This window comes from Botrytis sinoallii (genome assembly GCF_014898435.1).
Source record: "Botrytis sinoallii strain Bc 23 chromosome Unknown BSIN_025, whole genome shotgun sequence".
NCBI lineage: Eukaryota > Fungi > Ascomycota > Leotiomycetes > Helotiales > Sclerotiniaceae > Botrytis > Botrytis sinoallii.
Genome location: NW_024066052.1, coordinates 717,450 through 745,119, shown reverse-complemented (window position 1 = coordinate 745,119; position 27,670 = coordinate 717,450). Strand labels below are relative to the sequence as shown.

General features: G+C 41.2%; 8 protein-coding genes across 8 annotated transcripts; 4 read left to right on the top strand and 4 right to left on the bottom strand.

Annotated features, from left to right (window-relative positions):
• Positions 1 to 5,623: 5,623 nt before the first annotated feature.
• Positions 5,624 to 8,995, bottom strand: EAF02_010535 (uncharacterized protein; the record flags this gene model as incomplete). The annotated part of the gene is made up of 3 exons (XM_038906583.1): positions 5,624 to 5,773; positions 5,822 to 8,637; positions 8,686 to 8,995. 3 exons carry the CDS (start codon positions 8,993 to 8,995, stop codon positions 5,624 to 5,626), a joined length of 3,276 nt encoding a protein of 1,091 aa, XP_038753847.1.
• A 4,248-nt stretch (positions 8,996 to 13,243) lies between these two features.
• On the top strand, positions 13,244 to 14,859 carry EAF02_010534 (uncharacterized protein; the record flags this gene model as incomplete). Its single annotated transcript, XM_038906582.1, has 3 exons — positions 13,244 to 13,427; positions 13,480 to 13,832; positions 13,891 to 14,859. The coding sequence occupies 3 exons, from the start codon at positions 13,244 to 13,246 to the stop codon at positions 14,857 to 14,859; spliced, it is 1,506 nt and encodes a 501-aa protein (XP_038753846.1).
• Positions 14,860 to 16,712: 1,853 nt separating this feature from the next.
• EAF02_010533 (uncharacterized protein) lies at positions 16,713 to 18,058 on the bottom strand. The gene is made up of 2 exons (XM_038906581.1): positions 17,573 to 18,058; positions 16,713 to 17,520 (listed from the first exon to the last, which is right to left on the bottom strand). Exons 1-2 carry the CDS (start codon positions 17,928 to 17,930, stop codon positions 16,832 to 16,834), a joined length of 1,047 nt encoding a protein of 348 aa, XP_038753845.1. The 5' UTR covers positions 17,931 to 18,058; the 3' UTR covers positions 16,713 to 16,831.
• Positions 18,059 to 18,933: 875 nt separating this feature from the next.
• On the top strand, positions 18,934 to 19,515 carry EAF02_010532 (uncharacterized protein; the record flags this gene model as incomplete). The annotated part of the gene is made up of 2 exons (XM_038906580.1): positions 18,934 to 18,980; positions 19,056 to 19,515. 2 exons carry the CDS (start codon positions 18,934 to 18,936, stop codon positions 19,513 to 19,515), a joined length of 507 nt encoding a protein of 168 aa, XP_038753844.1.
• A 443-nt stretch (positions 19,516 to 19,958) lies between these two features.
• Positions 19,959 to 21,561, bottom strand: EAF02_010531 (uncharacterized protein; the record flags this gene model as incomplete). Its single annotated transcript, XM_038906579.1, has 4 exons — positions 19,959 to 20,728; positions 20,779 to 20,844; positions 20,888 to 21,034; positions 21,551 to 21,561. 4 exons carry the CDS (start codon positions 21,559 to 21,561, stop codon positions 20,101 to 20,103), a joined length of 852 nt encoding a protein of 283 aa, XP_038753843.1. The 3' UTR covers positions 19,959 to 20,100.
• A 396-nt stretch (positions 21,562 to 21,957) lies between these two features.
• On the top strand, positions 21,958 to 23,046 carry EAF02_010530 (uncharacterized protein; the record flags this gene model as incomplete). The annotated part of the gene is made up of 1 exon (XM_038906578.1): positions 21,958 to 23,046. The coding sequence occupies one exon, from the start codon at positions 21,958 to 21,960 to the stop codon at positions 23,044 to 23,046; it is 1,089 nt and encodes a 362-aa protein (XP_038753842.1).
• Positions 23,047 to 23,255: 209 nt separating this feature from the next.
• Positions 23,256 to 24,908, bottom strand: EAF02_010529 (uncharacterized protein; the record flags this gene model as incomplete). Its single annotated transcript, XM_038906577.1, has 7 exons — positions 23,256 to 23,279; positions 23,326 to 23,463; positions 23,510 to 24,075; positions 24,128 to 24,343; positions 24,402 to 24,546; positions 24,598 to 24,744; positions 24,795 to 24,908. The coding sequence occupies 7 exons, from the start codon at positions 24,906 to 24,908 to the stop codon at positions 23,256 to 23,258; spliced, it is 1,350 nt and encodes a 449-aa protein (XP_038753841.1).
• A 260-nt stretch (positions 24,909 to 25,168) lies between these two features.
• Positions 25,169 to 27,407, top strand: EAF02_010528 (uncharacterized protein). Its single transcript, XM_038906576.1, has 2 exons — positions 25,169 to 25,514; positions 25,573 to 27,407. Exons 1-2 carry the CDS (start codon positions 25,297 to 25,299, stop codon positions 27,125 to 27,127), a joined length of 1,773 nt encoding a protein of 590 aa, XP_038753840.1. The 5' UTR covers positions 25,169 to 25,296; the 3' UTR covers positions 27,128 to 27,407.
• The last annotated feature ends 263 nt before the right edge of the window (positions 27,408 to 27,670 follow it).

Here is a 27,670-nt window from a genome sequence, read left to right as displayed (position 1 = left end):
ATAAGGCAAACCAAAAGCAGAGATCTACTTTGGATCAATATTAACGAGTATTCAATCCTTAATATTTATTGCACCCTGTTTGATCTGCTGATAATAGAATACATACTCGGACTAAAGATTGCCCCAGGGATTAATATAGTTATTAGAGATAACTTCAATACTAAATATAATCTATAAGAATCCGGAATAGCAATTGCTAATCAAGATAATACGCTTATACAATGAATTATCGAATAGAGAATAAAGTATATCAGGACTCCTAATGCCTTTATATATATAAGAAAATACATTCTGAATCTAACCTTTTCCAATCTAATCATTGCTATAACAATGATCAATAATGATTTGTACAGCAACTCCGATTACGTTATTCAAGTTATTACCATCTTAGATAAAGAAACCTCTGAATACAAGCAAATACACATTCGGATATGCGATTCAGATTTATTTTGCCTAGTAGGTATAATAGCCAATCGCTTAGCGAATCTCCAGAACCCGGATCTCCGATTTACCTACGATATTGATAGACTGATCATTAGACTTATAAATACATTGAGCGCTTTTATAGTAATTGTGGGGCAGAAAGGCCGCAAACCCTATTGATCATTCCTGTAGTGGATTGATAAGTATAAAGAGGCATACCGAATATATACACAAACCAGGAGAACTAGAATTGCTAACAGAATAGCAATAGCCTAACAAAATCTACAAAGGATTGTGCGAATATTGAAACAAGCCTATTGGATTAAACACTTGAATAATATATAGGATAATTAGGAATTATATAAAATCATGAACTAGTATAAGCTGACTCTAGAAATAGACTTCAAGGTCTTTCTTTTGGTGATTGAAGATTAGAAGATTACTAATATTAGGGAAAAAGCTGAAGTACTTTTTATAATGATATTTGACTGTTTCAAAGTATTGAATAATCTATAATACAATTCTTTATAGAAATAGAGTTGTTAGATAATCTTATTATAAAAAAGAATAATCACTATAGAGAAAATGGAAAAACATATAATAGGAATCAGGAGTATGTTATTCAGAGTCGATCGGGTAATTGTTTGTCTTTTTAAGGTATATTAGTTTAGTACGAAAAGTGTAATACATAAGATTTTCGCAGTCTGTCTTAAATTTAACTACTATTTTAATGAGTAGAAATTCGCTGAAGTAGTTATGCTGTTTAAAGTTGATAAAAAGAATAGAATATCCCTGAGATTGTAGAGACTAATTATATTGATATTGTATATTAGAAAAGAACTAGAAAAGTATATCACTAGTCAAATTGCATGGATAGCTATAAGATACAACATTATCAGCCCTCAGCATTGCAAAGTGTTATCGAAAAAAGCTGGTATTAATCTCACAGCTGTCTTTACTCATGATATTAAGCTGCTTTAGTAGCTAATAAAGTGGTTATACTAGTAATAATAGATATACAAGGTATTTATAATATACTTCTTAAAAAACGGCTTTTATAATATATAAAAAAGCAGGATTGATTTATAACACTCTTATAATTTATTGATTCATTCCTGACTGAGAGATATATGTATATAAGGCTTGAAGAGATCACAATACAGGATTTCCCAATTGCATATAATACTCCCTAGGAATCGCTACTCTCCCTTATCTTATATACCCTCTACCTTGCTAAGCTTTTTAATCAAGATAGAGTATAATGCTTCGGATATATTAACAATATAGCTATATATCATATATCTAAGGACCTATTTACGAATACATATATACTCCGCCGAATCATTTGATGTATTTTACAATAAGAAGATCAGAATAAGGTTTTTTTCGCTTTGGAAAAGTTTGAGCTATTTTATATATTGAGGAAATATAAAATTGCAAACCCGGCTATAAGGATAAGTCGGGATCTAGTTATCATGCTAATCTCTTTAGGGCTTACCAATAGAGTATAACCGATCTTATATTAGTTTAATGTCTTTTTTGATTAGCGTCTAATGTTCTTATAGTATGTTAAAACATATACTGCAAAAGCTATGCGTGTTGTATCCCATATCCGATCAATAGCTTATATAGCCTATGGACTATTTACAGCCTATTTGCGAAAAGCAATTATTACCTATATATTCCCTATCGCTCTCTTTAGCTTCGAAATATAATTCGATAGGCTATATAAATAATACCCAAATATAGGCCATATTCTAATTGGCATTAGGATTAAGAAATACATTGATCTAGTTAGCAAGACGATTTACAATGTGGTATGGGGAGCTTTATCTATTTATAAGATAACCTCGATAACCGTATTCCTTGTAGAAACTAATCTTCTAATTAGAATTGTTATATTAAAGCAAGTTAGATTAAGATTTGTATTTTAGCTTTAGATAGTGGATATATAATATCTATTTATAAATTGATTGAAGCTATATATCAAAAAGAAAGAACGAGGCATAGGTATTCTGAAAGATCCCAATACAAAACTGTAAAGAATAGGATAAGCAATCCTTATTATTGAGTATTCCAGACTTTTATGATCTTATTTCTTTTTGAGTATTATATTAATTCAATAAATAGTATGAATAAAAAGAATATTGCAAAAGTATTTAAGGAATAATGGGACTTAATCCCTTAAGAAGATTATTCTGTATTTTCAGATAGATCTAAACAATACAATAAACACGGTTACCATGTGGGGTACGGCTTTATAATTTATTGTGGTAAGCAATAAATCAATAGTGGCTATAACCATATATGCGAATAATCGTATATTTTTGATGCTAAGGTGATTGGTATATAGCAAGGACTAGAATGCCTCCTGAACATCATTGATTGCCCCTACCAAAGACGAATATGATTATACATTGATAGCATTTCAGTAATCTGGGGAATACGAGGAAACACTGCTGCCTCCTTTTAATGGATATATCATAAGTGCTATCAAGTAATACAATACTACAATATTATAATCAAGTAATTCCCTAGGCATATTGAGATTGAGGATAACGAGGCAGCTGATTGTTTTATTGATTAGGGCATGGCTGGGCTGCTTAACTCTAGCCCATCCTGCCTCCCCACAATCAGTAGCTCTCGCTCTATCCTATATACCAAATATCGGTACTCTGAAAGCAAATGGTAAAAGGAAAAAAGGGGCCTGATCTTCGAAACATACAATACATGGAAATCGATATATAATATCTTAAAGCCAGAAAGCCTCAAGTTTTCTTATAGGATACTATATAGACTTATAGCAATACGAACCGGATACAATGACTTTGCAGTCTATCATATCAGATTCAATTACGAAAATAGCACGAATATCTATATATACAGAATTAAGAAAAGCTTATTATATTTTTTTCAATATTTAATCAATAATCAGATACACAGCAATTGGCTACTTATACCAAATCAACTTTGATTTAAATGGGATGTGATAGTATATATCAATTGCATTTTGCGAATACAATATAGCTTTACTAACCTTTTTGCTAGATCCAGATTCTATATTAGAATATACTCAAACTATACGGAATTATACGAATTCCAATCTACTTTAATACTTCAAGGATAAACTCTCCACCCCAATCAATCTAAAACCCGCACTGAACAGTTATAAACACTCCAAGCACTCTCCCGATCAACAACAATCAATCTAATCATCCACCAATACCCGAATGGCATACGAAATAAGGTTCTCTAAAATAAAACCACAAACCCTTAAATAGAATAATTACAGAATCGCCATGAGCGGTATTGAGCGGGGGAATATTAGAGGCAACAAGTTCCTGTTTAGCTAACATTACACTACTATAAGCGGCTGGAACGCTAGCGGCCTGTAGGCCCGCTCCTTAGTACGTCTAGAATACCCTTTGGGAGGTCAGATATTAGATGTTAATCACTATAAATAAATAAATAAATAAAAATAAGAACTCTTAAGGCTTGAGTCTATAATATAGATTATTGATTAATTTTTATATATATATACTTTTATGATAGTTTACTATAAGAGTTATTTTATTCTATTGAAATTATAATGATTAGATTAAGATTTATATCTAATATAGTAGTTTTATTCAGTTCGACGTCGATCAAAAAAGACTTATTGAATAAGTATATAAATTTATAGAGAGCTGATAGAAGTCTAATCATTCGAGGTCTCCCCTAGTACCTGCTATTATCTATTCAAGTTATTTATTTATTTATTTATTTATTTATTTATTATTTTACATCCGGGGGGCAAGCCACAGGGGCTCGCCACGACCTCCCAGGGGGTACTAGGAATGGACTAAACTAATAATTCTATATATATACAATTACTGATATAACTAAACATTTTGTTTTTCTATAACTGTAATGCTAATAGCGAGTAGAGTAATTGTACTATAAATATTCTTACCACTTTACTTTAATTTATAAATTCAGGCTATTTAACTCATTTCATACTAAAGAATCTAGAGGTTATTCAGAGTTTTTATAAAAAGACAAGAGTTATTAGCTAATAAAAGCTAAAATGATTATAAGCTAATAAAAATTAGAATAATTAAATTATTGAAAGCTAAAGCAATTATAGATTATTATAAATAGATAATTATTATTATCAAGAAAAGAAGATATATTGTAACTACTTAAATATAAATAAAATCACTTTTTCCAATAAGGAAATAAAATAGTAATAAAACAAAGACTTTTTTATATTGAAATTAAAGAATTAGGAAGAGAATATAATATCTTTTTTTGATTATATATAAATAATAAACTATAAATTCATAAATAATTAGATTTCGAAAAAATAGATATCGATTGGGATATAGCTTTGAGCAAAAGTGAGCATCAATCACTTTACTATTGAGCCAGCCACTCCTTACGGAGAACAATGGTCTTTTTGTTTCTATTCAAGTTATGCTCTTCTATATTATCTGAATACTAATAGTCGGCTCTTATAAGCGGTCTTCTAGTTTCTAGTCGAGGAAAACGATTGTTCTCTTACTTATTTTAATACGTATTTCACTCAATTCCTAAAATAAATCATTAAATTAATATTATTAAATTACTCTGATTTCACTGAATCCAATGATGTAATTTGTTTTCAAATAGTATGATATTTTTTGAACGGGGACAATCGCTTTCCCCGACTAGGAACTAGGAGGCCGATTATAAGAGCCGACTATTAGTATAGTTCTATATTTAATTCTACCTAGTATTATACATCTGAATTATTATTCCACGATCTATTCTAATAACGAACGAAGCAAAAGATCAAGGAGAGTAACATATTAATCATTGATTTTACATATCCAACTCTACACATAAATGTAATAAAGAGATAGAAAGATGCTTTTCCTTTTACTTCTACTCTCTAGTTGTTTGCCCACTGATAGGCACATACAGCCGTCAACAAACGTAAAAATGAAAGTCGTTTATGATTGTACTACCCTTCCCATATTTTCATTCAGTCCATTACCACTCAAACTCCTGTTATGCCAAGAAACTCAAACAAAATAGTGCGATGCTAGCTTCTGCATCTTGTCAATGTATGCCTGTTCAGACCTATTCTATGCATCAACTGGAGTCTCCACTCCACAAATCCATAATAACTCCTTCCCACAACCAAACTCCAATAATCACTAAACTGATTTCGCGACCCTTACAAAGAGGGAGACCTGGGTCGGACATTGGCCAATCTTTTCGACATGAAGTCAAAGAAAGCAAATTGACCAGGCGAGCTGCCGACTTCGTAGACGAATCGACTAGCAAGATAACTACCGAAGATAGCACGGAGGTAGTTGTCAGGTACCTATTCATATTAGCTGGGTGATTTATCAATGTGGTCAGGTCAACTTACTCTCTCCATAACCGTGTCGAGGCCGATCTTAGACAATAGCAACTGCGGCAGGGCATCAAGCAACACTGATTTCCTCAATTTTACGTCTCTCCACAGATCAGATGTTTGAAGCTCCTCATCAAGTTTAGTAATAGCAACACTGATTGTGTCACTCAAGGTGCTTCGAGGGATTCCGGTTTGTTCATGTTCTCGCCAGATGGCTTCGAATTCAAGCTCGGCATTCATCTTTATAGTCTCCTGAACTTCTTTAACATATTGTTTGTAGAATTCCGGAGCCTGGCCGTTGCTTCCCACACACATGTTTTCTACAAAACTCTCGTCATCAAAACTCAAGGATGCAAGGACTTCCAGAGATGAAGATGTTACACCACCCTTGTTCGCAGAAGCATCCTTGAATAGGATGCATCCCGCCTCTTCCAATCGTAGCTTTGCATCCTGGGTAATGAAAAGATTGGCACCTTCGACGATGTATGGGATGGTTGATTTTCCATCTTTGATAAGCTTATTGACACTGGAAAGGTCGACAGCCGCTGGGCGACCACCGCAGGGGACGAAGGCATCGGTGATGCCAGTATCACGGAGATGGAATGTGTTCCGGAAAGTTGTACCATTGCTGACTTTATCCCCGTTGGGTAGGGTGACGTTTGTCTCATCGACAAGAACACGATAACCTTCGTTTGATAATTTCGAGAGATCGTACTCCGAGATCATAGCACGCTTCGTAGCCAGGCGCTTGAGCTCATCAATGTTGAGACCCTGTGGATCAACCAAAACCCCACTGCCATCGACAATTGATGTGTAGGTTTCGTTGCTCAACAAGATTTCATTGCTTCCCAAGTCACCGTCTGGACCACCAGTCTGCATTTTTCGAACCTTACTAGGGTCCAGTTCCAGTTTTCGATAGATGCCTTTGACGTATTCTCTGACCGACAATGACGTCATGCCGTAACTATCATGAGGGATACCGCCCAGCTTGGGGGACTTTCCGGTGAAGAAAGATTTCCACCATGGAGCATTTCGCTTGCGAGCGTGCTCAGTAGCCCAGTCAACAAGATCAGCAGTATTTTCATCGGGACCCATGAAGAGAATTTCTTCCTTGCCATAAAGATCAACGATGGGATTCTTGATACCAGGGGACGAAGGCGGCAAGAGAAGATCCATGATACTATCAATATACTTCTCGAAAGCCACACTGGCTTTGTCTTGCTGATTGGCATCTAAAAGAATGACACCCTTGGAGCCACCCTCCGGAATATCCTTGTTCTTGCGTTGTTGAGTATTGGCTAGACCGTAATTCTCGTCGAACATTGAACGAGCATTAATAGAGTATGCTTCACGATTTCGAGATTTAACAATTCGAATGCCACCTCTAGCAATGTCCCTGAATCTAAGGTGGAACCCACGTGATTCTGATGTAATAACCAAGAACATGCCATACAATGGCTGGGGGTACTCGATTTCAGGAAGGAATGAAGGATCGAGACGGAAGCTCAAAGCAACTTTTGTAGGAGTGTAAAAGTTAGTTTTCAACAGGGAGTTATTGAAGATACGGAACGCAGTCATGACCATGTCTTCGTGTTCATTGCTGACAGTCCTCGAGATCAGCTCTTTAAGTTCCTTATCGCTGAGAATGTCCCCAGATGGTGAAGGAGGAATGGAGTCCTCACTGTATCCAGGGCCGAGGGTAAGATGCGTGTTTGCAAACGAAGCGTATAGTGAACGGACAAGCTCCGGATGATTGCTGATGATCTCGAGAATGTAATCCGCAGTAAAAGTCTCGGTGCGCAGTCTGCGCTTAATGGTAGATAGAATCTCGGCGTGAGAGCTGTTGTTTGGATCCAATGCAGATACCAATGAAGAGTACTCAGAGCCCAAGCGATTGAGAAAGTGCTGAACGAAAACCCAAACACAATGACCATAGATTGTTTCCTGAAGGCTTAGGCGCCCACTGGCAAACAATGCCTGGAATTTGTTCTGTGGTATGCAGTAAAGCAGGGAAATTTCCTTGGTGATTTGATGGATAGATTGTTCAAGGGTAGGGAATTTCGTTGTCAAGTCGCTTGCAGGCTTGAGATAAAGACTCATGACAGTGATACCGTTGCTGAACTGCTCAACATATTTTCTTGAGCTTGTTACCCCGTATGAGTGATACAGGTCACTCAGAGCACTGAACAATCCGAGGGCTGTTCTGCGTCTGAAAGCCACGACCAATCTCTTCTCAATCGAGTCTTCAATATCAAAGACCTCGATGACTGGCCCAGTACGAGAGACAGCAAGCTCAATGATCTCTTGATAAATCTGCTTCGTGTTGTTGGTAGATTTTGCTAGAAACATTCTGTCACTGATGACTTCTAGGCGGGTTTCGCTGGGGGATGGGTTAGAGTCAACGAATTGGCACTGATAGACGAAGTAACAGCGTATCGATGACTTTGTTGGGGCGGAACCACTGTACAAGTTGCTGGTCGAACGGAAGCTCTCAACCCGGAAAAGTTGATTCGAGGATGTATCCAAATATTTGGCCTCTAATCTGTGCTCATATCGTGGGCCACCAATTGCACTCACACCGGGCTCGCTAGTATCAATATATATGGCATGATCTGAAGACTCCATGTCCAATCTGATTTCTTGACGCTTGTCTTCGCGAGCAAATGCAGCAACCTTTGCAGCATAAAGCGAGGTTATATTGCTGACGACGGCTTCAACGCTCTCGGTCTGAAAGTAGACATCGTCGATCCCAAGCTCATTATAGAACCATTCCAATTGTGCGTCAATGAGTTCAGCCGGTATCCATTTCATTGCTTTGATCTGCTCTCTCACTTCAGGGAATCAGAGTTGTACATTCATCACGGCCAGAGTTGACTTACCTTTAACCATCTGTTCTGTCCCTACCTGCGATTCTGGAGCAACATATCCAACAGTGGCGGAACGTAAAACGCGGTGTCCATTTCCATTGCCATTTCTGTGGGGGATGTTGAAATGGGTTGGTTGTGGTGAAGGTTGTCGACCAGGAGTTCGGATGATCTGCTCCACCAACGTATGGGGAGAACGGGGTGTTGAACTACTGATAGTAGCCATGTTTTCTTCTGTGGAAAGAATGAACTGTTCGTCGTATGCGGGAAACTGCTGAAGAGCACCCATTGAGTCAGTATTGATAGGGGAAAGAACCGTAGCCATTGTGACTAGTGGTTGTGATGTAGAGAATAACACCGCCCGCTAGATGACTTGCACAAGATGTGTGAATAAAAGGGAAAAGTAAGTGATGATAGACCCAAAAGTACAGCAGGTCATCAATGCCTATCTATATCGGCAAGCCGGTAAGAAAGGGCCAATTAACGGATGGAAAAGGAGTCAGGAATCGTGTTGACAATGCAACTCCTGGATTCCTTGACCGCTTCATTTCTCAGCATTACTTGCATTGCCTGCATTGCTAGGGAAGGGTGCTTATCAGTCGATTCCACTCTAAGAGCAACCCTGATCTCAGAATAGTCCGAGGGCGGTTGTTTGAGATAGAAATTTGGACTTATTCGATCTTCAGGTTGGTAAAAAGGGAACCTGATTAGCGCCAAGCCTGTGTTTTCCCAGGGCAATGGAGGCGTTTATTTTGATAGGAAGCGATAAGGAAATTTATGTGGGTTTCAGAAAAAGGAATGGAAGATCTGCGCCACGGAGGAAAAACGTACCTGAGAGATAAAGTTGTATCACATACACCAGTACCAATTGTATGTGGAAAAGGTGTGGTGATAGTTTGTATTTTCAAAAATGTGTACTTTACTAGAGATGGAAGTTGGTAAGTGGTGTGTGCGGTAGTTGTGTTGGATTTAAAAAGTTACTGGGACCACGAAGTGTCGTCAAATGTATGGAAGGCTCCCGGTTAGGAACGGTTGGTTTCCAAAGATTCAGTGAATTTGAAGGCGGCTCAAGAGGTGGATACCAATTTAATTGGGGGATCTAGAAGCCGTATGGCGAATTGAGTCTTGCAAAGTATCGAATGAATAAAGACTTTTTATTATTTTGGGTACGTATCGTCACGTCACCGTAAGCCTATTTGATCAAATTAGAGGGGATGTTGAACACCGTAGCGGACTTGGGATACGTACTAAGCAGGGCTGACAATCCAAAAAGACGATGAATGAAGGGTGTTGATGCGTGCTGATGGGTGTATTCCAGGGGTGAATATAGTCTTATCTTTTGCTCAACCACAGACAATACGACAGCGAGATTGTTGGGCGGGGAGAGGGGGCGAGCGGTGACAGTGAAGAACTAAGAATAGGATATAGATTGAAAATGCGTCTTTGCGTCTTGCATTCCTCGTATTGAGTGATATATGCAGACACAATGCGATTGTTGTTGCTTGTTTCAAAGATAAGAAGAGAAAGGCAGAGGGGAGGGCAAAGGAAAAAGAAAGGAACAATCTGAGTCAGAGTTCGAGATAAGACGAGAAAGAGCTGGAATGCTCGTTATTTATATCTTGACGAAGGGAGTAACAACGTAGAGGATGATGGAGGTTGATATTGATATTGATATTGATATGATCTTAATCTTGATCTTGATATGCTTGCCCTTTCAAGGTTCCAATGGCAGCAGCAAGTGAATCAATTTATAATAAATCATTCTTCTCCGACTTTCCCTAACCTCAAACTCAAAAGTCTCGATTGAGTAATAAAAAAGTTTCAAGAATGAGGGCTTTAATTTTGGGTCGATTTTATTTCTCTCACTCTTTTCCCCTCATAGCTCTCATAGCTCTCATACCTCTCGCGCCTCATGCCTCATGCCTCATGCCTCATGCAGTGGTCGATTGCTTTGATTTGCCCTCTTCTGGATGCTTTTGGTCTGGTTTGACATATATTCAGGTCAGGTTCCAATGCAACGATTACCTACCTAGTGGCTAGTCGCTCGTGTTGTTCGGACGGGAATTTTGTTGGTGGTACCTGACGATCTAGCAAGGTGTAAGGTACAGGAAGAAATCGATCAATTGATGTTTACCGCTCCTTAGCGTCTGTCCTCCCTGGCTCCTTCCCCAATTGAAGGGTAAGTGTGGCTCGAGTGGGTAAGCGGATATCCATTTTTTTGCTGGTCGTGCTGGTCTCTTGCTGGTACCGTGCTGGTTCTGCTGGTTCTGCTGGTTCTGCTGGTTCTGCTGGTTCTGCTGGTTCTGCTGGTCGGTAAGCGGTTATTCGAGGCACATCTTAGATATTGCAACCCTGTCTCCTGTGGCCAACCCTGTGCTCCACCCCCTGTGAGCTGATAGATACATAGTAGATACGGTAGATACCAGCGTAGGATGATTTATTAATTGACTTTCACTTAACCATGTTGAGCTATATTGCACCCCTTCAATGCGGACCTAGGTACGTGCCAGCCTCTATTGAATTCATCGAAACTCCAGTGCGGTGGCAGCGTGGCTTGTGTAGAGTCCAAACGCAGACACTCTTCCATGATCCGAATTATCCACTACGAACTACGGACTACGAGGCACAAAGTATGTTTCCGTTGGGCATTTGAATGTTCCATGTTCCATATCTCTTCCAGAAGAATGGCTATTCTTATCACTTGATCTCCCTAAAGAGGATTAGTTTTCAACATCTCCTTCTCTTTCGAAAGTAAGGAGTAAGGTCTAATCCCGTTCCCTATGAAGTTATCTCCCTGGACATACGGGAAAGGGCTGAGAATGCATACTCCGTAGGGTACTGGAAAACTCTACTGCTGCTTGGGTAACCTCGAGTTCAATGAAGCCGATTTCGTAAAAGTAACTGCACCCCAAGTCATCAAAGGAAGATCTGAGGCAATTTTGGATTCTATTTTTGGTTGAATGCGAGAATGCTCAATACCGGTCCGTCCGTATAAGCCCAGTTTGCCCAGCCACGAATGGTTTCTGGAATATAGGTCATCACCAAGCCAAGGATATGCTGTACCCTGATATTTCGTAGTATGAATGGTGCATGTTGTACAATCTCTATATACTTTTTGGAAAGGAACGGAAAGGAAACCAAAAAACCATTCGGAAAGTCCACCCAGTGACAATGTTTCCAATAATCCGTCTCCACGACAGCGTTCTTTCGCAAGGCCAAAAGAAATAACATTCAATGTGCAGTAGAGTCTTCATGATTAGAGGTTACTCGAGTAGGTTATTCTCTCGCACGAGTCATCATTCACATTTAGTTGCATGAACCAAAATCTACGTTCAACACTCGGACTACCCTAACTACATACTCCTCTAACAATAACAACAACAACAAGAAGAAGAAGAAGCTCTCGAAACCTAAAACAATGGCCCATGAAGAATGAACAAAGTCCTCTTTCTCTATCCACCACAATCCACAAATTCGCTGTCTAGATTCTGTCACTTCCCCAGTCTCGCATCGCGGGTCTCCAAAACACGAAGCCGAAATGACTAATTCCCTCACGGATCCCGTGATATTCGTTCTCATGACCATCAGACCTCCAAATTTGGCAAAAACGCCATAGAGTTGACCAGGATATTTCAAACAAGTTCAAGAGATATTCGATTAGATCGAACCATATTAAAATAGTAATAGTGAGACTCATATAACAACAACAACAATCAATCAATCAGTCAATCACGAAAACGAGAAGAACACGAGAGCCGTGCAATTTCATGACCTAAGCGAATCAAAAAGTCTAGATGTAATTGGTGAGAGACAGAGGCAGTGAGTAATGGGACAGTAGTGCTCTCCATATGGCAAGTTTCAATCAATCAAGATTTTCCCATTCATTTCTCCATGGTTTGCCATTGTTCTCCATAATTCCCCATTCTTTTCTTCCAAATCACGCTTTCCCCTTTTCAATTTAGCTTAGAAGATTCTTTCGTCAACCCCGCCATTTACTATTCCCCAAATTGATTTCTCTTACCCCCCAGGAAATCATACTCCAACGTCAACCTTACTCAAACTTCATCTCCTACATCCAATAGAACTTCATTTTACGCCCATCTGTCTCCTGACTGTGACAAACGCATTTCCTCATCCCTTATTACCTGTCGTCATTCGGGGTCTGGATTGTACATTGAGAATTTAATGGAATCTCATGACTAAGAGTTTGCATTTTTCATTACACATCGGTCCATGCCATTACTTGGGTCCAAAGGGTCAAACAAGGTCAATAAGACAATATTCCACCATTGAGTCTCATACTTTCCCAGCTTCCCAAGGACCGTGTTAGTTTCTCTTACCCCAGATTGTGTCACCTGCCGCTAAAAACGACTCTTGATTCAATAAGCGCCGATTCACCGTGTTTGATACTCACCCTAGCCTCTTCACGGCACGCAATTCGAATCCCATATTTCTTCATATAGTACTCCACAGTGTTCTATGCTACACCGCTAGGTTAACGCAACCTCTCCATCGTTGAGTAATAGTGCAGTCAACCCGCATATTCAAATTACATTACGTTTCTCTTTGTCTCATGGCTTCCCCAGAGAATCATATTGGTCATGAGCAACAGGATCAGCACGGACAACGAGATCAGCACATGAACAGCAGAGAATATGCTGTGTCCCAAGATGCTCAGGATCCTCTTCGTCAGATCAGAGATGAATTCCTCATTCCTTCTACGGCTGATTTGCAAGCCGGGACTTTGTCAAGTTTAGGTACGAGATTCTACTCTAGGTAGTTGGATCTGTTAACTCAATGGTATCTTAGAGTCTCGAACTTCCTCTCCTGGCGATACCTGTGTTTACCTTTGTGGAAACTCACTTGGCCTACAGCCGCGTACTACCTCCACTCGTATAGAACAATATCTCAAGACTTGGGCAACTCAAGGTGTATTTGGCCATTTCAAACCCCTTTCTGATTCGCCTTTGCCAACATGGCTACATGTAGATTCAAGTGCTTCGGAGAACATTGCTCCTATTGTTGGTGCGGAACCTTCGGAGGTTAATGTAATGCAGACTTTGACTGCCAATTTACACCTTCTCATGTCCGCATTCTACAACCCTGATATCAATGGCAGGCACAAAATCATATTGGAAAGCAAGGCATTTCCATCAGATCACGTGGGTCGCCCCTTTTGCGCTCGTCACCAACCGTTTATGCCGGCTAAATTACATACAGTACGCCGTAGAGTCGCAGATCCGGCATCACAACCTCTCACCTGCTACGTCGATGATTACCCTGGAGTCGCGTTCAATTACCGAACCCACACTCTCCACAGATTACATACTCAAAGCCATTGAAACCCATGCTAAAGATACAGCGATTTTGATACTCCCAGGTGTTCAGTTCTATACAGGCCAGTTATTTGACATACCCCTCATCACACGCCGGGCTCGAGATCTCGGCATATTTGTCATTTGGGATCTCGCTCATGCAGTCGGAAACGTTCCACTTTACCTTCATGATTGGGACGTCGATGCAGCTGCCTGGTGCACTTACAAATATTTAAACTCAGGACCGGGTTGCATTGGTGGAATGTTCATTCATGAAAGGAACACTCAAGTATCTGCTTCGTCACAGAACACAGATGCGGGGGCAGGTTTTGTAAATAGATTAAGTGGCTGGTGGGGCAATGACAAGAATACGAGATTCGCCATGGAGAATCGATTCGTGCCGATAGCGGGTGCTGCGGGATTTCAATTGAGTAATCCAAGTGTGCTGGACATCACGAGTCTAAATGCATCTCTGGAGATATTCAAGCTTGCCGGTGGAATGGAAATGTTGAGGGCGAAATCTGTGGAGCTGACTGCCTATTTGGAGGATTTGCTTTTAGATACAGCGATCTTCGAAAAGAGCAGGTTCTCGATCATTACACCTCGGGACAGAGAGCAGAGGGGTGCTCAGCTGAGTCTCCAACTTGCTGATGGATTATTGAATGTGGTCATGAAAGAACTGGAGTTGAGGGGAGTGGTCGTAGATGAAAGACAACCAAATGTGATAAGAGTGGCGCCGGCTCCTCTATACAACAGCTTCGAGGATGTATGGAAGTTTGTGGAGGCATTCAAAGAAGCAATGGATATAGCTTGGAAGGCAAAGCTTGGAGAAGTATCTGCTGAGGGCACACGGGAATTAGAATTGACCACCTGAAGAGATAGGATGTCATCGCAATGGGAATCAAGTCGATCAAAATCTTCTCCATGTGTCAAGTGCACTCAATATAAACTTTAAGTTATCTAAAAGTTCTTGTCCCACGTTATGCAGTGATGCGGGGTCCCATTTTCGATTTTAGTCCGACTAGATGATCTAATCTCAACCATCCAAATGTTGCTTAAGTTTCTATCAAGTTTACTGACTTCACAGTCACAGATTTGGTGTTGTTCACTGGATCATTTCGATGTGCGTCAAGCATGGCGAACGGACTTTCAATTTTTCTCTTGCACCTATAATATGAAGCTCTAAATAATGCCCAGCCAATTCCAACCTTCACATTCAGACTATTGCCTGTTTTCTTTACGTCCAATTCATCATATTCAAGATTTTGTATTGTCCAAGGCCGACCACTCGTCGTACAACATCTTCGCCAAGTGTTCTGGACAATCTGTACTACAGAGCTTAGCCACTACCATATGGATCAGAGGAAAATAGGAGAATATTTAATAGGACACATGCATAATCACACCACTGAGCCAAGGAATCAGTCATCTCGCAAGGCGAATATGCGCTGGTAAGGAGAAAAAGTACCAGACGGCTCTTGCACCTGCACGTGTGTAGACTGTCGATGCCGCACAATACGGGAAGCAGAAACTGTGCATGTGTTTGTCAATTTCTTGGAGTTGATTGTAGCATTTGATCATCTAAGTCTTTACAACACGGTAGGATATTAAAATAATATACTAGGGCTGGGCTTACGGATTCATGTCTGCTGCATATTACACTAGTTCTTCGGGAGTAATGTGGATAGAGAAAATGTGCTACACGTATTTTGGTGTTGCTATATTATTCTTAACATTGATCAATACCGATGATTGATAATGATTAATTTGAGGGTAAAACTTGTCTCGGACATACCAGGCATGGTGGTACCCACTTCAGTATGTTTGAAGCACGTGAAAATCAACTTTCAGCACAATGCAGTCCCCACAACTCAGGCGTTTTGAATCCTCAATCAAGTGTCTTACATATCTTTGTACCTTGAATATCTGAATGAAACTTTCGTCGTAAGATTTAGGTTCAATGGACAGTCTTCACGATGAGGACAAATATCTACTTCGATGCCGGCTTGAAACACAGTAGTACTCAAATCATATCAATATACTGATTATCCAACACATTGCTCATGAAAATGGATGATTGTTGATTGCCTCTCGATGTTTCACATATATCCAGCCCTCCCCAATTCATCAGCTAGGTTTGGAATCCCCCAGGCCCCAAGACATCCATCTACTTTATATCTTTTCCGTTGAACGAGTATAAAGTTTGCTAGGTTTGATCGCAAGGACTACAGAGTTAGGTGCAACTTTTATTTCAATGTCCAGTTTATGCACAAGGTATTCATTACTGCGACCCACATCCCGATAGTCAACGGCCCTTTCCAGTAATCTACGTATACGGCTTGAGTCGAAGGAACAAGTGAAATCACAATTGATGTAGTGATTTTGATTCGTGCGAATTTACCGGAATTCTCCAATCTTAACACGACGGTCAAAAGAAAACGCATCTTGAAACATATCGGTTATTCTTAATCGTATTGCTGATCCTTTTCAAATCGATGATTGTATGTGAGCGTGAGAAGCTATTTGATTGTCAGATTCGAAGTAGAATGTTGCGAAGTATTAGTATTACTATCATGCGCGTGTTCTTTGAACCTGATGTTATTACCTCAAGACAATTTCGATGTCTTCGATATCATTTTTAAATGCGCCGCCTGGACAATACAGATCGATATCCAATATATTGGAGACAAAAATAAAAATAAAAAATCATACATTAAGCTTCGAACGTGTCTTATGGAAGATTCATTGACTTGCTGATAAAATTCAATCAAAAAAATGTTTAATTACATCATAACGATGGATTGTCCACAGATCCATGCTTGTCAGTCCAACCTTTTCTGGAGTCATCATGCCTTCTCCAAAGCTCTCTCCCAGACACGCATTGTGCTCTCCCAGACAACTCTTTCTGCAATGATCTTCCTATAGTCCGGTAAGATGTCACCATCAGGTGCACTCTCATCATCTGCCTTGAGTCTGTAAACTCCATTTGAACTTCCATTTTCACCAACCACGGAACTCCTTGAAATTTCTACACCCACAGGTAGCTCTACGCCCGGACTAGCCCCCCCTCTTATTTCGGCAGGTGGGTACTTCGCACTAGTTGCCAAAAATAATCCCCTCTCTCCCGCTTCCTCCACACTCATTGCAAATAAGTTGAGAAAAGGTAACATTACCCATCTAAAGAGAGTTGATGGAATGGCATAAAAACCCGTGGTAGAAGACATCAATCTACCAACAGCCCCAGTATCCACAAATCCCGGATACTTGTGAATGAAAGTTATGCGAGAGTTAGACTTCGCCAGTTCTTCGAAAGCTAGAGTTGTTTGAGTTGTTCCACTACCAGCAGCTTTAATCATAGTGAAATCTCGCCTTACTTCGAGATCGTCAAGATCAATTGATTTCTCTTGCCCCCCCGCTAAGATTGAAATAACTCGGGGATTGGGAGCGGTTTGCAGAAGAGGAATCAAGTTGTAGGCGAAACGGAGACGAGAATAGTAACGGAGGGATTGAGGGATGTCAATCCCTTCAGATGATTCTGGACAGTATCAATACATGGTGGATGGAAAGGGGGCTATGACTAAATATACCATTCCGACCATCGAAGGACAGATAGCCTGCGCTTAAGAATACGACATCGACCTTTTCTTCTTTCCTCTTAATTTCATCGCAAAGTCTATCCACTTCCTTGATTAAAGAGATCTCGCCTTCGAGGAAGTTCAGTGTTGCTGATGGATTTGAAAGTTTCAGGTCTTTGAGTAGACGCCCTGCAGCTGATTCGGATCGTCCAATGATGTACGCCTTGGGAGCATTTGCGTACTTGATGAATGCTTTTAATGTACCCATACCAATACCTGATGTTGCACCCGCAAACACGGCAACCATACCTGGAGTGCCTGCAGCTTTAAATGCGACATTCGAAGCCCGAACAGCATTAATCGCGACCATTATGCTGTCGATTCAAATAGGTTGGATACTGCGATGTTGTTTGAAATGTAGCAAGGTGTAGCAGAGCTCACGATAGGTTGTACGATCTTATGGAAACAAAGCAAGGAGAAAAATGAGAGATGAATGATTTGAACAGAAGACTTACATTCTAGAGCAGATTCTTACCTGATATATATAGCCGAAATCATCATACCATTACTGTCATATATTATAAGGGTCAAAATGATGTCAAGTCGTATGCACCTCGGATTCATGAAAGCTGGAGGATGAATGCGAGTATGGACCGAGCTTTATCTCTTAACTATTTATAGATGCCGCCGACGATAGAAATGGAGAGAATATTTGGATACACGTTACTTAGCATGAATATGAATATGAATATAAATATATATCTCGGACGCATGTCTATAGATGCGCAATACAAGATTGTTTCATAAGTTTGGTTTCGTAGACATCCAAAGATTGAATTCAATTCTGTTCATTGGATGGTACAAAGTACTCGTATTATTATCTAGGTATTTTATTTGACTTATGTCATCAATTGCTTTCACTCCGTGGTTCAGTCGGAAAAACTGCGGTCGAATAAATATTGCCCATCCTGACCGCTATTGCTGAGCAATGTTTGTAACTTTTGATGATTACCTAGTACCTATAATCTTTCGAACGTTGTAACTTCTCCCGTCTTCTACTCTTGATCCAATACTCCGATTTTGGCTCCTGTTGAACATGGCGACCCAATCTCTTACACGTAGATGTGCTGGACTTACTTCTACAACTCCCACGTCGGTAGTTCAAGGATTTATAAAGACCGCCACAACAACCCGGTCATTCCACCAAAACACCCCGCGTCCAGTCTTCGATTTTCTTGTTCCACGTTTGGGTACTCCATTGCAGTCGGCATATTCTCTCAAGCAGAATGGGATACTAAGGAATCCCGTGAGATGTTTCTCGACCACTAGGACACGAAAAGCTACCATCACCACATTCAATCCACAAAAGAATGATGACGGCACAGAACAGAAGATTGAAATCACACCGCGTGCTGCAGATGTATGTATCATTGCCCTTCCCAATTTATGTGCCTTACTTTAAGATGAAATGATATGCTAACAACTTTGCTCACAGCGTTTTGCAACAACTCCGCAAGAAAGAAAACAATCCTAATCTTGCTCTTCGAGTCGAAGTCCAGTCGGGAGGTTGCCATGGGTTCCAATATGTGATGTCTCTGTGCGACCTCCCCGCCAATATATCCCGAGATCTCTTCTCAAAGGATGCTGTCCAAGAAGAATCTTCGCCTGCTCTAAATACTTCATCCACAGATCCAAATGCTATGCCTACATCATCTACTCCCTCGAAATCAAATAATCCGACCACGTTGGATCTTCGCGAAGATGATACAGTATTCAGCTATATCAGTGACCAATCCCACGCTAGTGTAGTCATGGACGTGTTCAGTCTCGATGCCTTGAAGGGTAGCAGAATAGATTACGAAGTCAAGTTGATCGGTTCCGAGTTCAAGATTGTTGACAACCCGGCCGCGACTAGCAGTTGTGGTTGCGGAACAAGCTTCGACATCAAGTTTTGAGTTTGAGGAGGATTGATAAGTGTACTGTAAGTTACTAGATACGATATACCATTTGGGGGTTGAGTTTGGCGTGAATGGCATGGTTTCATACTACGCGGCGTTAAGTAACAGATTGGCGACCACAAGGGCATACATATCATGAACTGAATTCTTTCATTTTTACAAGGTCTTACCCACTCCTTCCAGGAATCTTGTATGCGTTCCAAGGTTGCCAATACATACTATGTTTCTGAAACTTTACTGTGGCCAAGTCATGGGGAAGCTTTATTCTGTGCATGTAAAGGAGAGAGAACTTCGGGAGGTACCATAGACAAATTATCTCAAGTAGTCAAATCAGTTCTGGAAGGTATCAAGAGCAACCAGCTTGATAATAATGCTTTACAATTTATGACTGGCGATGATAGTGATGAGGTACACATGAAATACAATAGCACAGGGACAGTAGGAAGTACGAGTTGTTTCGCAATAAAATCAAAATGGTATCAATTATTTCATAAAAGTGTATCATTCTTTTGGTTTCTTATACGCCATACATGCCAGTAAACGCTAAGCCAAAGAAAAATATCCCCAGTCCAATCGCATGCTTTAGTTCATTTGTCTGACCAAAGCGTTGATCTTCTCCTCACGGTTACCGAGGTCACCACCAAGAACGTAGTGGTTGAACTTTCTTGGGCGGAAACCACCAGTTGGGTTGCTGAGCTTGAATGGCCAAAGGAAGTTGGCAGCTTGCTTGAAGTTGGGGCCGACGGTGAAGATCTCGTGGATCAAATCTTCCATACAGACGATACCGTACTTGCCGAGGTTAGCCTCAATGATGGAGTTGTCGGTAAGAGCAATGCGTTGCTTGTCGACCTTTCCGTAACCACGCTTGTAGACGAGCTCACGGACGGTCTTGAGGTTGGGGTAACCATAGGCGATCCATGGCTCGACGACCTTGAGCATCTCGAGGGTAGCCTTGGTCATGCGAACAAAGACACCGTTGTTGATTTGAAGAAGACGGAGAAGCTGGAGAATCTTGCGGGGCTTTGGTGCGATCTTGTTGATACCCTTGATACGGATAACGAAGACCAACTTAGGCTCAGCTGGGATGTAGAAAGAACCAGATTGCTTGGCGACACGAGCAAGACGGATCTTCTCACGCTCCTCATCACGGTACTCCTTAACGTACTTCTCAGCACGCTTGAAGATGACACCACGCTTCTCCTTGTTGGGCCTGTATGACGAGTAAGGTTAGTCTCGAGGTCATACATATTTTTTAAGTACCATTGCATGTGTTGAACTTTTGTCAGACCCGAAAGATGGTTAAGTTGGACAACATCGACGTAAAGTCTAGTCGCAAACATGGTTGTTTATGCATCATGTAAAGTAACACATGCCATGTGGTATTGGGGTTGGGTGGTAATATACCTTCTTGACCTTCTCGGTCTCAGCGGCTCTTGCCTCTCTCTCCTTGGCTTGACTCTTGCGCTTCTTCAAGAGAGTCTCAGGGATGAGAACCTGCTGGGCAGTTGGGGTGGTTCTATATCAAATATTAGTCTTGTGTCCCGCATACATATGTATGGAGAAGAGCGCCGAGAGGGAATTGCAGCTATAGCGCAGCATTCTCGCAAAAGGCAAACTCGACTGTAATGACTTTAATCGGTGAAAAATGAACCAGCCTCGACGACCCCTCTTCCCACGAAGGCAGAATCGCAGGACTCAGTTGACAAATATTCTCATCCAACAAAACCTTGGCAAAAATCCAAGAAATATGCACAGCATAATTGAATGTTTTCATGGCTCTTTAGAGATACCATTGAATTTCCATCCTTGAGCGGCAATTATTTTAAGGGAGAAGATTTTCATCTTCAACCCCAAGACCCCATACTACGTCTCTCGAAGTGCAAGTCCAAGGACCTGAATCAACGAGGGAGCAGCTTAGGACAGTTCGAGCTGGAAACCATTTTCAGGTTCCAGCTTTCGAGAGGAACGCGACCATATCTGAATCGAACACAATCGATTGACCCTTCGAAGGAGTTTTTGGGGAGATTCTTACGTGGCAGACATCGTGGCGGATTGGCGGTTTTCGAGGTTGTCGTATCGAAAAGAAAATATTAAACTGCGATCGCGAAAACTTTATTGCAAAACTGGATGTGTGAAAGTTTTCTCGCTTAAAATGAAGCTAGTAAAACTAGCTCCGGATTTCAGAGACATGCTGATACGATATCACGTGGTGTTTCGATCCGTGAGAGCGAGAACTTCAGAATCGAACTCTTGACTTCCTAGGTATTCTTCAAAATTAATCTCTTGAAACTTATCCTCCATATCATCTTCAAACTTCATAGAGAAAGTTTCAAGTCTTGTTCTAGAGTATTGCAACTTGTGAAGTTTAGTTTAAATCAGTCGGAGAAAGTCAAAATTCCCTCCAGGTATTTTGCATCACCAGAAACTCAGTATTTAACAATGTCCACGATATATGCCATCGGTTCAAATGGCTCAGGACAACTTGGAATTGGCCACGAAGAGGATGTATCAGTTCCAAAGCCAGTTCTGTTCGACGATGATGTACCCGAAGGAGTGCAGCAAATCAGAGCTGGAGGTAATCATACCCTCATATTATCGACTTCAGGTAAACTATATTGCTCGGGCGATTCATCCAACGGAGCTTGTGCGCTCAATCCCGATTCACACTCTTCCCACTCGAGATTTCGACGTGTAAAACTCTCGGATGATCCCACAATCAATGAAGCACCGGTAGTTTTGTGTGCAGCAACTTGGGAAGCGTCGCTCATTGTCCAGCAGGATGAAGATGGTCATGCGACGAAGATGTATTCTTTTGGGACAGGAAATAAAGGGGAACTAGGTCTGGGAGAATTTATATTTCGATCATCCAAAGCTCACATGATTGAGGACTTTCCACCAACCGGTTTGCAAGTCGTTGACCTTGCCACTTCTGTCAGTCATGTAGTGGCTGTTTTAAGTAATGGGGACGTTTATGGTTGGGGAAGTGGCCGAAAAGGACAAATTGGTGAACCTGTCAGTATTGTGCATGCTCCTCGCAGGATTGAAGGTCTTAATTTCAATGTTGTTAGAGCTGTCTGCGGAAGGGAGTTCACATATCTTTTGGCGGAGTCCTCGAGTGGCCAACATAAAATTTTAGGGTCTGATAAATGGAACATTAGGTCTTCAGCACCAGAGAAAATAACGGGTTGGACTGATGTTGGCAGTACATGGGGGAGTATCCTACTTCTACAAGAAAACAAAGCTCTTTTGTGCTGGGGAAGGAATGACCATGGGCAGTTAGCCCCATCACGATTACCGCCCGCGAGTCAGATTGCGATTGGCAGTGAGCATGGCCTAGCACTCACGGTGGAAGGCGAAGTATGTGCATGGGGATGGGGTGAACACGGGAACTGCGGACCGAAAACGAAAGATGGAGATGTGAAAGACACCTGGAATTTGGTGGCATCCTCTAAATACTTGCCGCCGGGAGCAAATATCTCATGCATTGGCACTGGCTGCGCTACCAGCTGGATTTGCCTAAATTCATGATAGCCGAAATAAGACGGGCAAATCATTATCTCAACAAGCTACCTGCTTGTTCTTCTCGGCCTGTTAATCTCGTCGCCAAATTCTATTGTACCCCGGTAACGCACATGTGAGCATGGAAACGCACGCCATATATCTTGGAATCATGCCCAGGCTTGACTTCGATTTATGCCCCATCTAAGCCTCTTTTTTATAAGAATCGATCTAAGAGATCACTCGTCAAATAAGCCGCGAAGCTAATGCTGTTAATAAACTACTTGACTGTAGGATTGGGCCACTTACTTGTGATAGTCGTTGAGTTGGCGCCACTCGTTGTGTCGGCACAGTCATGTACTTTTCGTTGGGCGGAATTGAGTCTTCGGGATTACTCTTATTTTGAGTCTCTTGCAATCTACGACTTGGGTCACCAGCTGACGGTTCCTGTCAAGTGTTAGAGGTAGTCTCGGCAGATCTTAACCAAACTTACGTCCACAGTTACATCCCACAATAACATTTCGTTGTCCTCATCCTCATAATCAACAGGGTCCCATCTACGATCGTCATCGTTCGCCGGCATGAATAGCGCTTGTGATTGGATGCTAGGTTGTGGGGGTGGTGGCGAAGGTCTAGAGACCTTTCTCCGTGTGTTTTCCCGAACTAGACTTGGATTTGGACCAACCGGTGCAGCCATCTCGGAGCCTGATCTAGTTCTCTTCAGACTCGATGCGGCTTCTAGAGGCTGCCTTAAAGCCGGTTTCTTTGAAACTGCTCGACTTCCGTTTGTAGCTGGCGTTGCCGACGCCGCCCTCGCTTCACCGGTTGTCATAATGATAAATTCACACTGCATTCCGCCCTCACTATAGGTAAGCTGCATTGGACTAGAAGGGTTAGAGTATAGAGCTCTGATATTCGTGTTGGTTATCCCGGCATGCGCAATAATTGATTTAAAGTCTTTGACGCTGATGACAATGTGCAGCTGCTCTTCGACAGTGAACTCGACGAACTCCAAAGTTTCCACGGCTATTGTGGTGCGCAAAGGCTGCTTCAGAACTTCTACAGAAGAATCAGTGATTTGAAAGATCTTTGGGATCGAGGTGAAACTTGCCATTCCCGGACATAATCTTTTCTGTGAAACTGGTGAGGCTCACGCGTCCATCAACTGAGAAAATATCGAGTTGTTCAGTGCCTGGTCCAAAATGCTCTGCAAACTCGCGCAGGGTTCTGGAAGAGATTGACCAGCTATTGTTAGCTGCTTCACTCGAAAATAAAGCATGCAGGGGAGGAATAGCTTCAAAGTTCAGTCGGTAAATCTTCAAGACCCCTAATTGTGGTACGTTGGTTAGCAAAAAGAGGTCTCATCATTATGATTCTAGATTTACCATGTCTGCATAGAATCTTCACGATAAAACGACTTTTTGTTGCCCCATCTCCATCCTCAATCGAAACATCACACTTTTCTATGGCAGTATCCTTTTCCTTGAAAGCATCACCTCCGATGCGACCCTTGAAAACCGCGAGTAGAGCCTATCAAACAATCAACCAAGAATCTTGATACTGCACAAAATGAAGACATACTTTGTTGTAAATTTTGCAGCTAAACTTTTCCGGTGTTTTGCGACCACTACGCAGTGGCGTATATTGATACTTAGAGAAGAACTTATTTCCCACCAACGTAAAGGAAGCATAAGCGGACTTTGTTGAATTGAGCGTTGTCAAGATAAGCTGTAAATAACATTAGCAATTACTTACAATAATCAAATATCTAAACATACCCTACTATGAGTAGCTTCGATAGATACTGTTTCGCTGAATTTCCCAAGACAAACGAGTGCATCATGGAATCTCCCCAAAGCATCTGGATTGAGTGTGAAAGTCAGGATCGCCATGACGAATATCACCTGAATTTAATCTTTGGAGAATATGGTAAATGTGAATTGCCTCCCAGTTCTATCGTGATATCTAGTATAGACTAGAAGTGAAGTGTAATGTTAATTGAATTGAACTGGATCTTCCCCAAAAGTCGAAATCACGTGTTATCTATCGCGTCCTGCCTAATTACGCGATTTGCCCCGCGTCTCCATCCATCATCACAAGCACAAATGCTCAAGGATAAAAGCATCTACAATAAAAACTTACTTTACATGCACATAACTCCTATTTATCATTTTCCATGTCAATATAATTCAAGGTACTAATCACGATCATAATAAATTAAAATATTAACCATCGTCTGTCTACCCGGAGGAATTGGCCACCGTTCAGTGCTGCGATATAATGTCTGTGAAGCTCGAAATCGAGGCAAACCCCAAAGATACCATCTCTTGTCCAGCACGCCACATTACACCTAACGAGCAGAGGAACATGAACTTACCAGGAGACATACTTCTTCAAATATGCGAAGAGTTAGCCACTCAACTAGAATTTGGAGTTCTTTTCAATTGTGCTATCTCCGGAAAACAACTGGTTGGCTCGGCGTTGCAATGGTTATACAGGTAGGTATCTTGCCCAGAAGTCTATTTCCGATACCAAGCTCTTAGCTGATCCCTGAAGGACACATAATGAATACTTGAGAATTATTAGCAGTGAAGGAGAGGCTCCTGAGTGGTCAAAAATCCAAAAGCGCAATTCTAAACACAGCGCGGCTTCGAAATGGGCAAAATTATGGCAATCTGTTGTACGCTCTAGTCTAGGGACTACTGCCTATCCATACTGTCTATATATACGATCGCTCGATCTAACCAATCTTTGGAATCTTCTCGAGGATAGCACCTTCCGAGTGGCTGCGAAGGATAACTTCTTTGCTGATGAGATGGCAGAGTTTCTAAGTGTAGATGGGACACCCAGAAGGCGATCCAAGAGAGGTCCACAAGTACGACTCAATACTACAAACATTATCAATCTGATAGGAGAATCAATCACAAGATATGTCAGCGAGCGCGCGGATGAAAATCAGACAACGGTCGCTTTGGAGAATCTTTCAGGGGATATTACATCAATTGCATTGCCAATATGGGCCGGACGCTTATCAAGGCTGAAATCCATGACGATTTGGGACGGGAAATCATTGAATGAGAACGTTGCGACGGTGATCTCCAAAAGCTGTCCCAACTTTGACGAGATCCGTATATTCGTGTGTTCAGATGATACCGATCACAATCCTGCATCATTCATAAAAGGCCTCACACAGAACAGTCTCCTTTCACTCGAGGTTTTGTCTAACTGCAGGATTGGTCCTTCTTTTCTGACCGCTTTAAACCATCATTCCGAATCACTGAAGAGCTTGAGGCTACAGAGCCTCAATTCGGAAGCCATCAAGAATCTCAACGTTCTTCAAAGATGCACTGCGCTTGAGACACTCGATCTAGAGGATAGTCAACATACTGTGGACTTGGAAGCTACAGAGAACGATGTATTTCTCGAAGTCGTCGAATGGTTGGGGCGCTGCGAGAAGCTCCGAGAACTGGTTCTAAACAGAATTGTTTGTGCCCCAGCCATTTTAAAGCAGGTTTGTCTACGAAACGATATCCGACTGCAACGGTTGGTAGTTACTGGCCCTTCTCTTGTCAATGATACAGAATTTCATAGAGCAATTTCACACCAGACTGAACTCGAGGTCCTTGAACTTCGAGGTGGTTCGGACGAGGTATTTAGAGTCAGAGATGATATTGATAATCTTCTCACATCCATATGTCAACTCACTAAGCTCAAGGAACTTACCATCATGGAATCGTTTGAATATTTCAGTAGTAACGAAATCAAACGTCTCGCAACAAGCCTGCCTCTTCTCGAAAAGTTTCACTTCTCAGGTTATGGTATTGGAGATGAAATCTTGCCTTACTTATCAAAATTACATAATTTGCGAGATGTATCTATCGCTGCAATCTCTAGTTTCACTCTCGATGGCTTACTGGCCTATGTTTCGACTTTACGAGATACAAACCAAGGTCTTGTACTTTCAGTTATGAGTCAGAATTCCGACCAAGATCTTGCACCCTTAGAGTTACAACTCATCCGAGAAGGAATGATCGCGAAAGTAGATGGAAAGTTTGACTTTGCACTGCTGAGAGAGGTGGCGGAATCGGAGTTTGATTCTGCGTCTGATTAGATTGTATGTATTACCAACAGATGCGAAGAATGGTGTATGGGGGCAAGTGGGTTGGGTAGGATGTCACCAAGGCGCGAATAGGGAGTTTTGCCTTTAATGCAACAAGGAGTCAAGAGAACATGCTGCTAGTACTGAAGTTTCATATGGGAAAGGCGCAAAGCTTATATGGATTATTTCTGGCTATCACAATCTCTCTTATAATAGTCTATATAAATAACAGAAACATCCGAGAAGCATTCACAATAGCTGCTGTCTCTTCAGTAATGTTTCTAATAAAGATATAATAAACATTTGACGCTAAATTGTATCTTTTTCGATAGCATCTATACTTTAGTTTCTATTAATCATTCATTGCATCCCCTGACAATTACAGCATAGCACTATGTTGAACAGCAGATTCGTTCCTAATCCCTAATTTAACCAACCACATGCACAATTCCGTCGACAAATCTTTCAATCTCATGACTCGGTATGTCCGGAGCCTCCAACATCATTAAGTTTCCAATTCCATCCAAGACTATAAACGATATTCTTTCCTCTGCC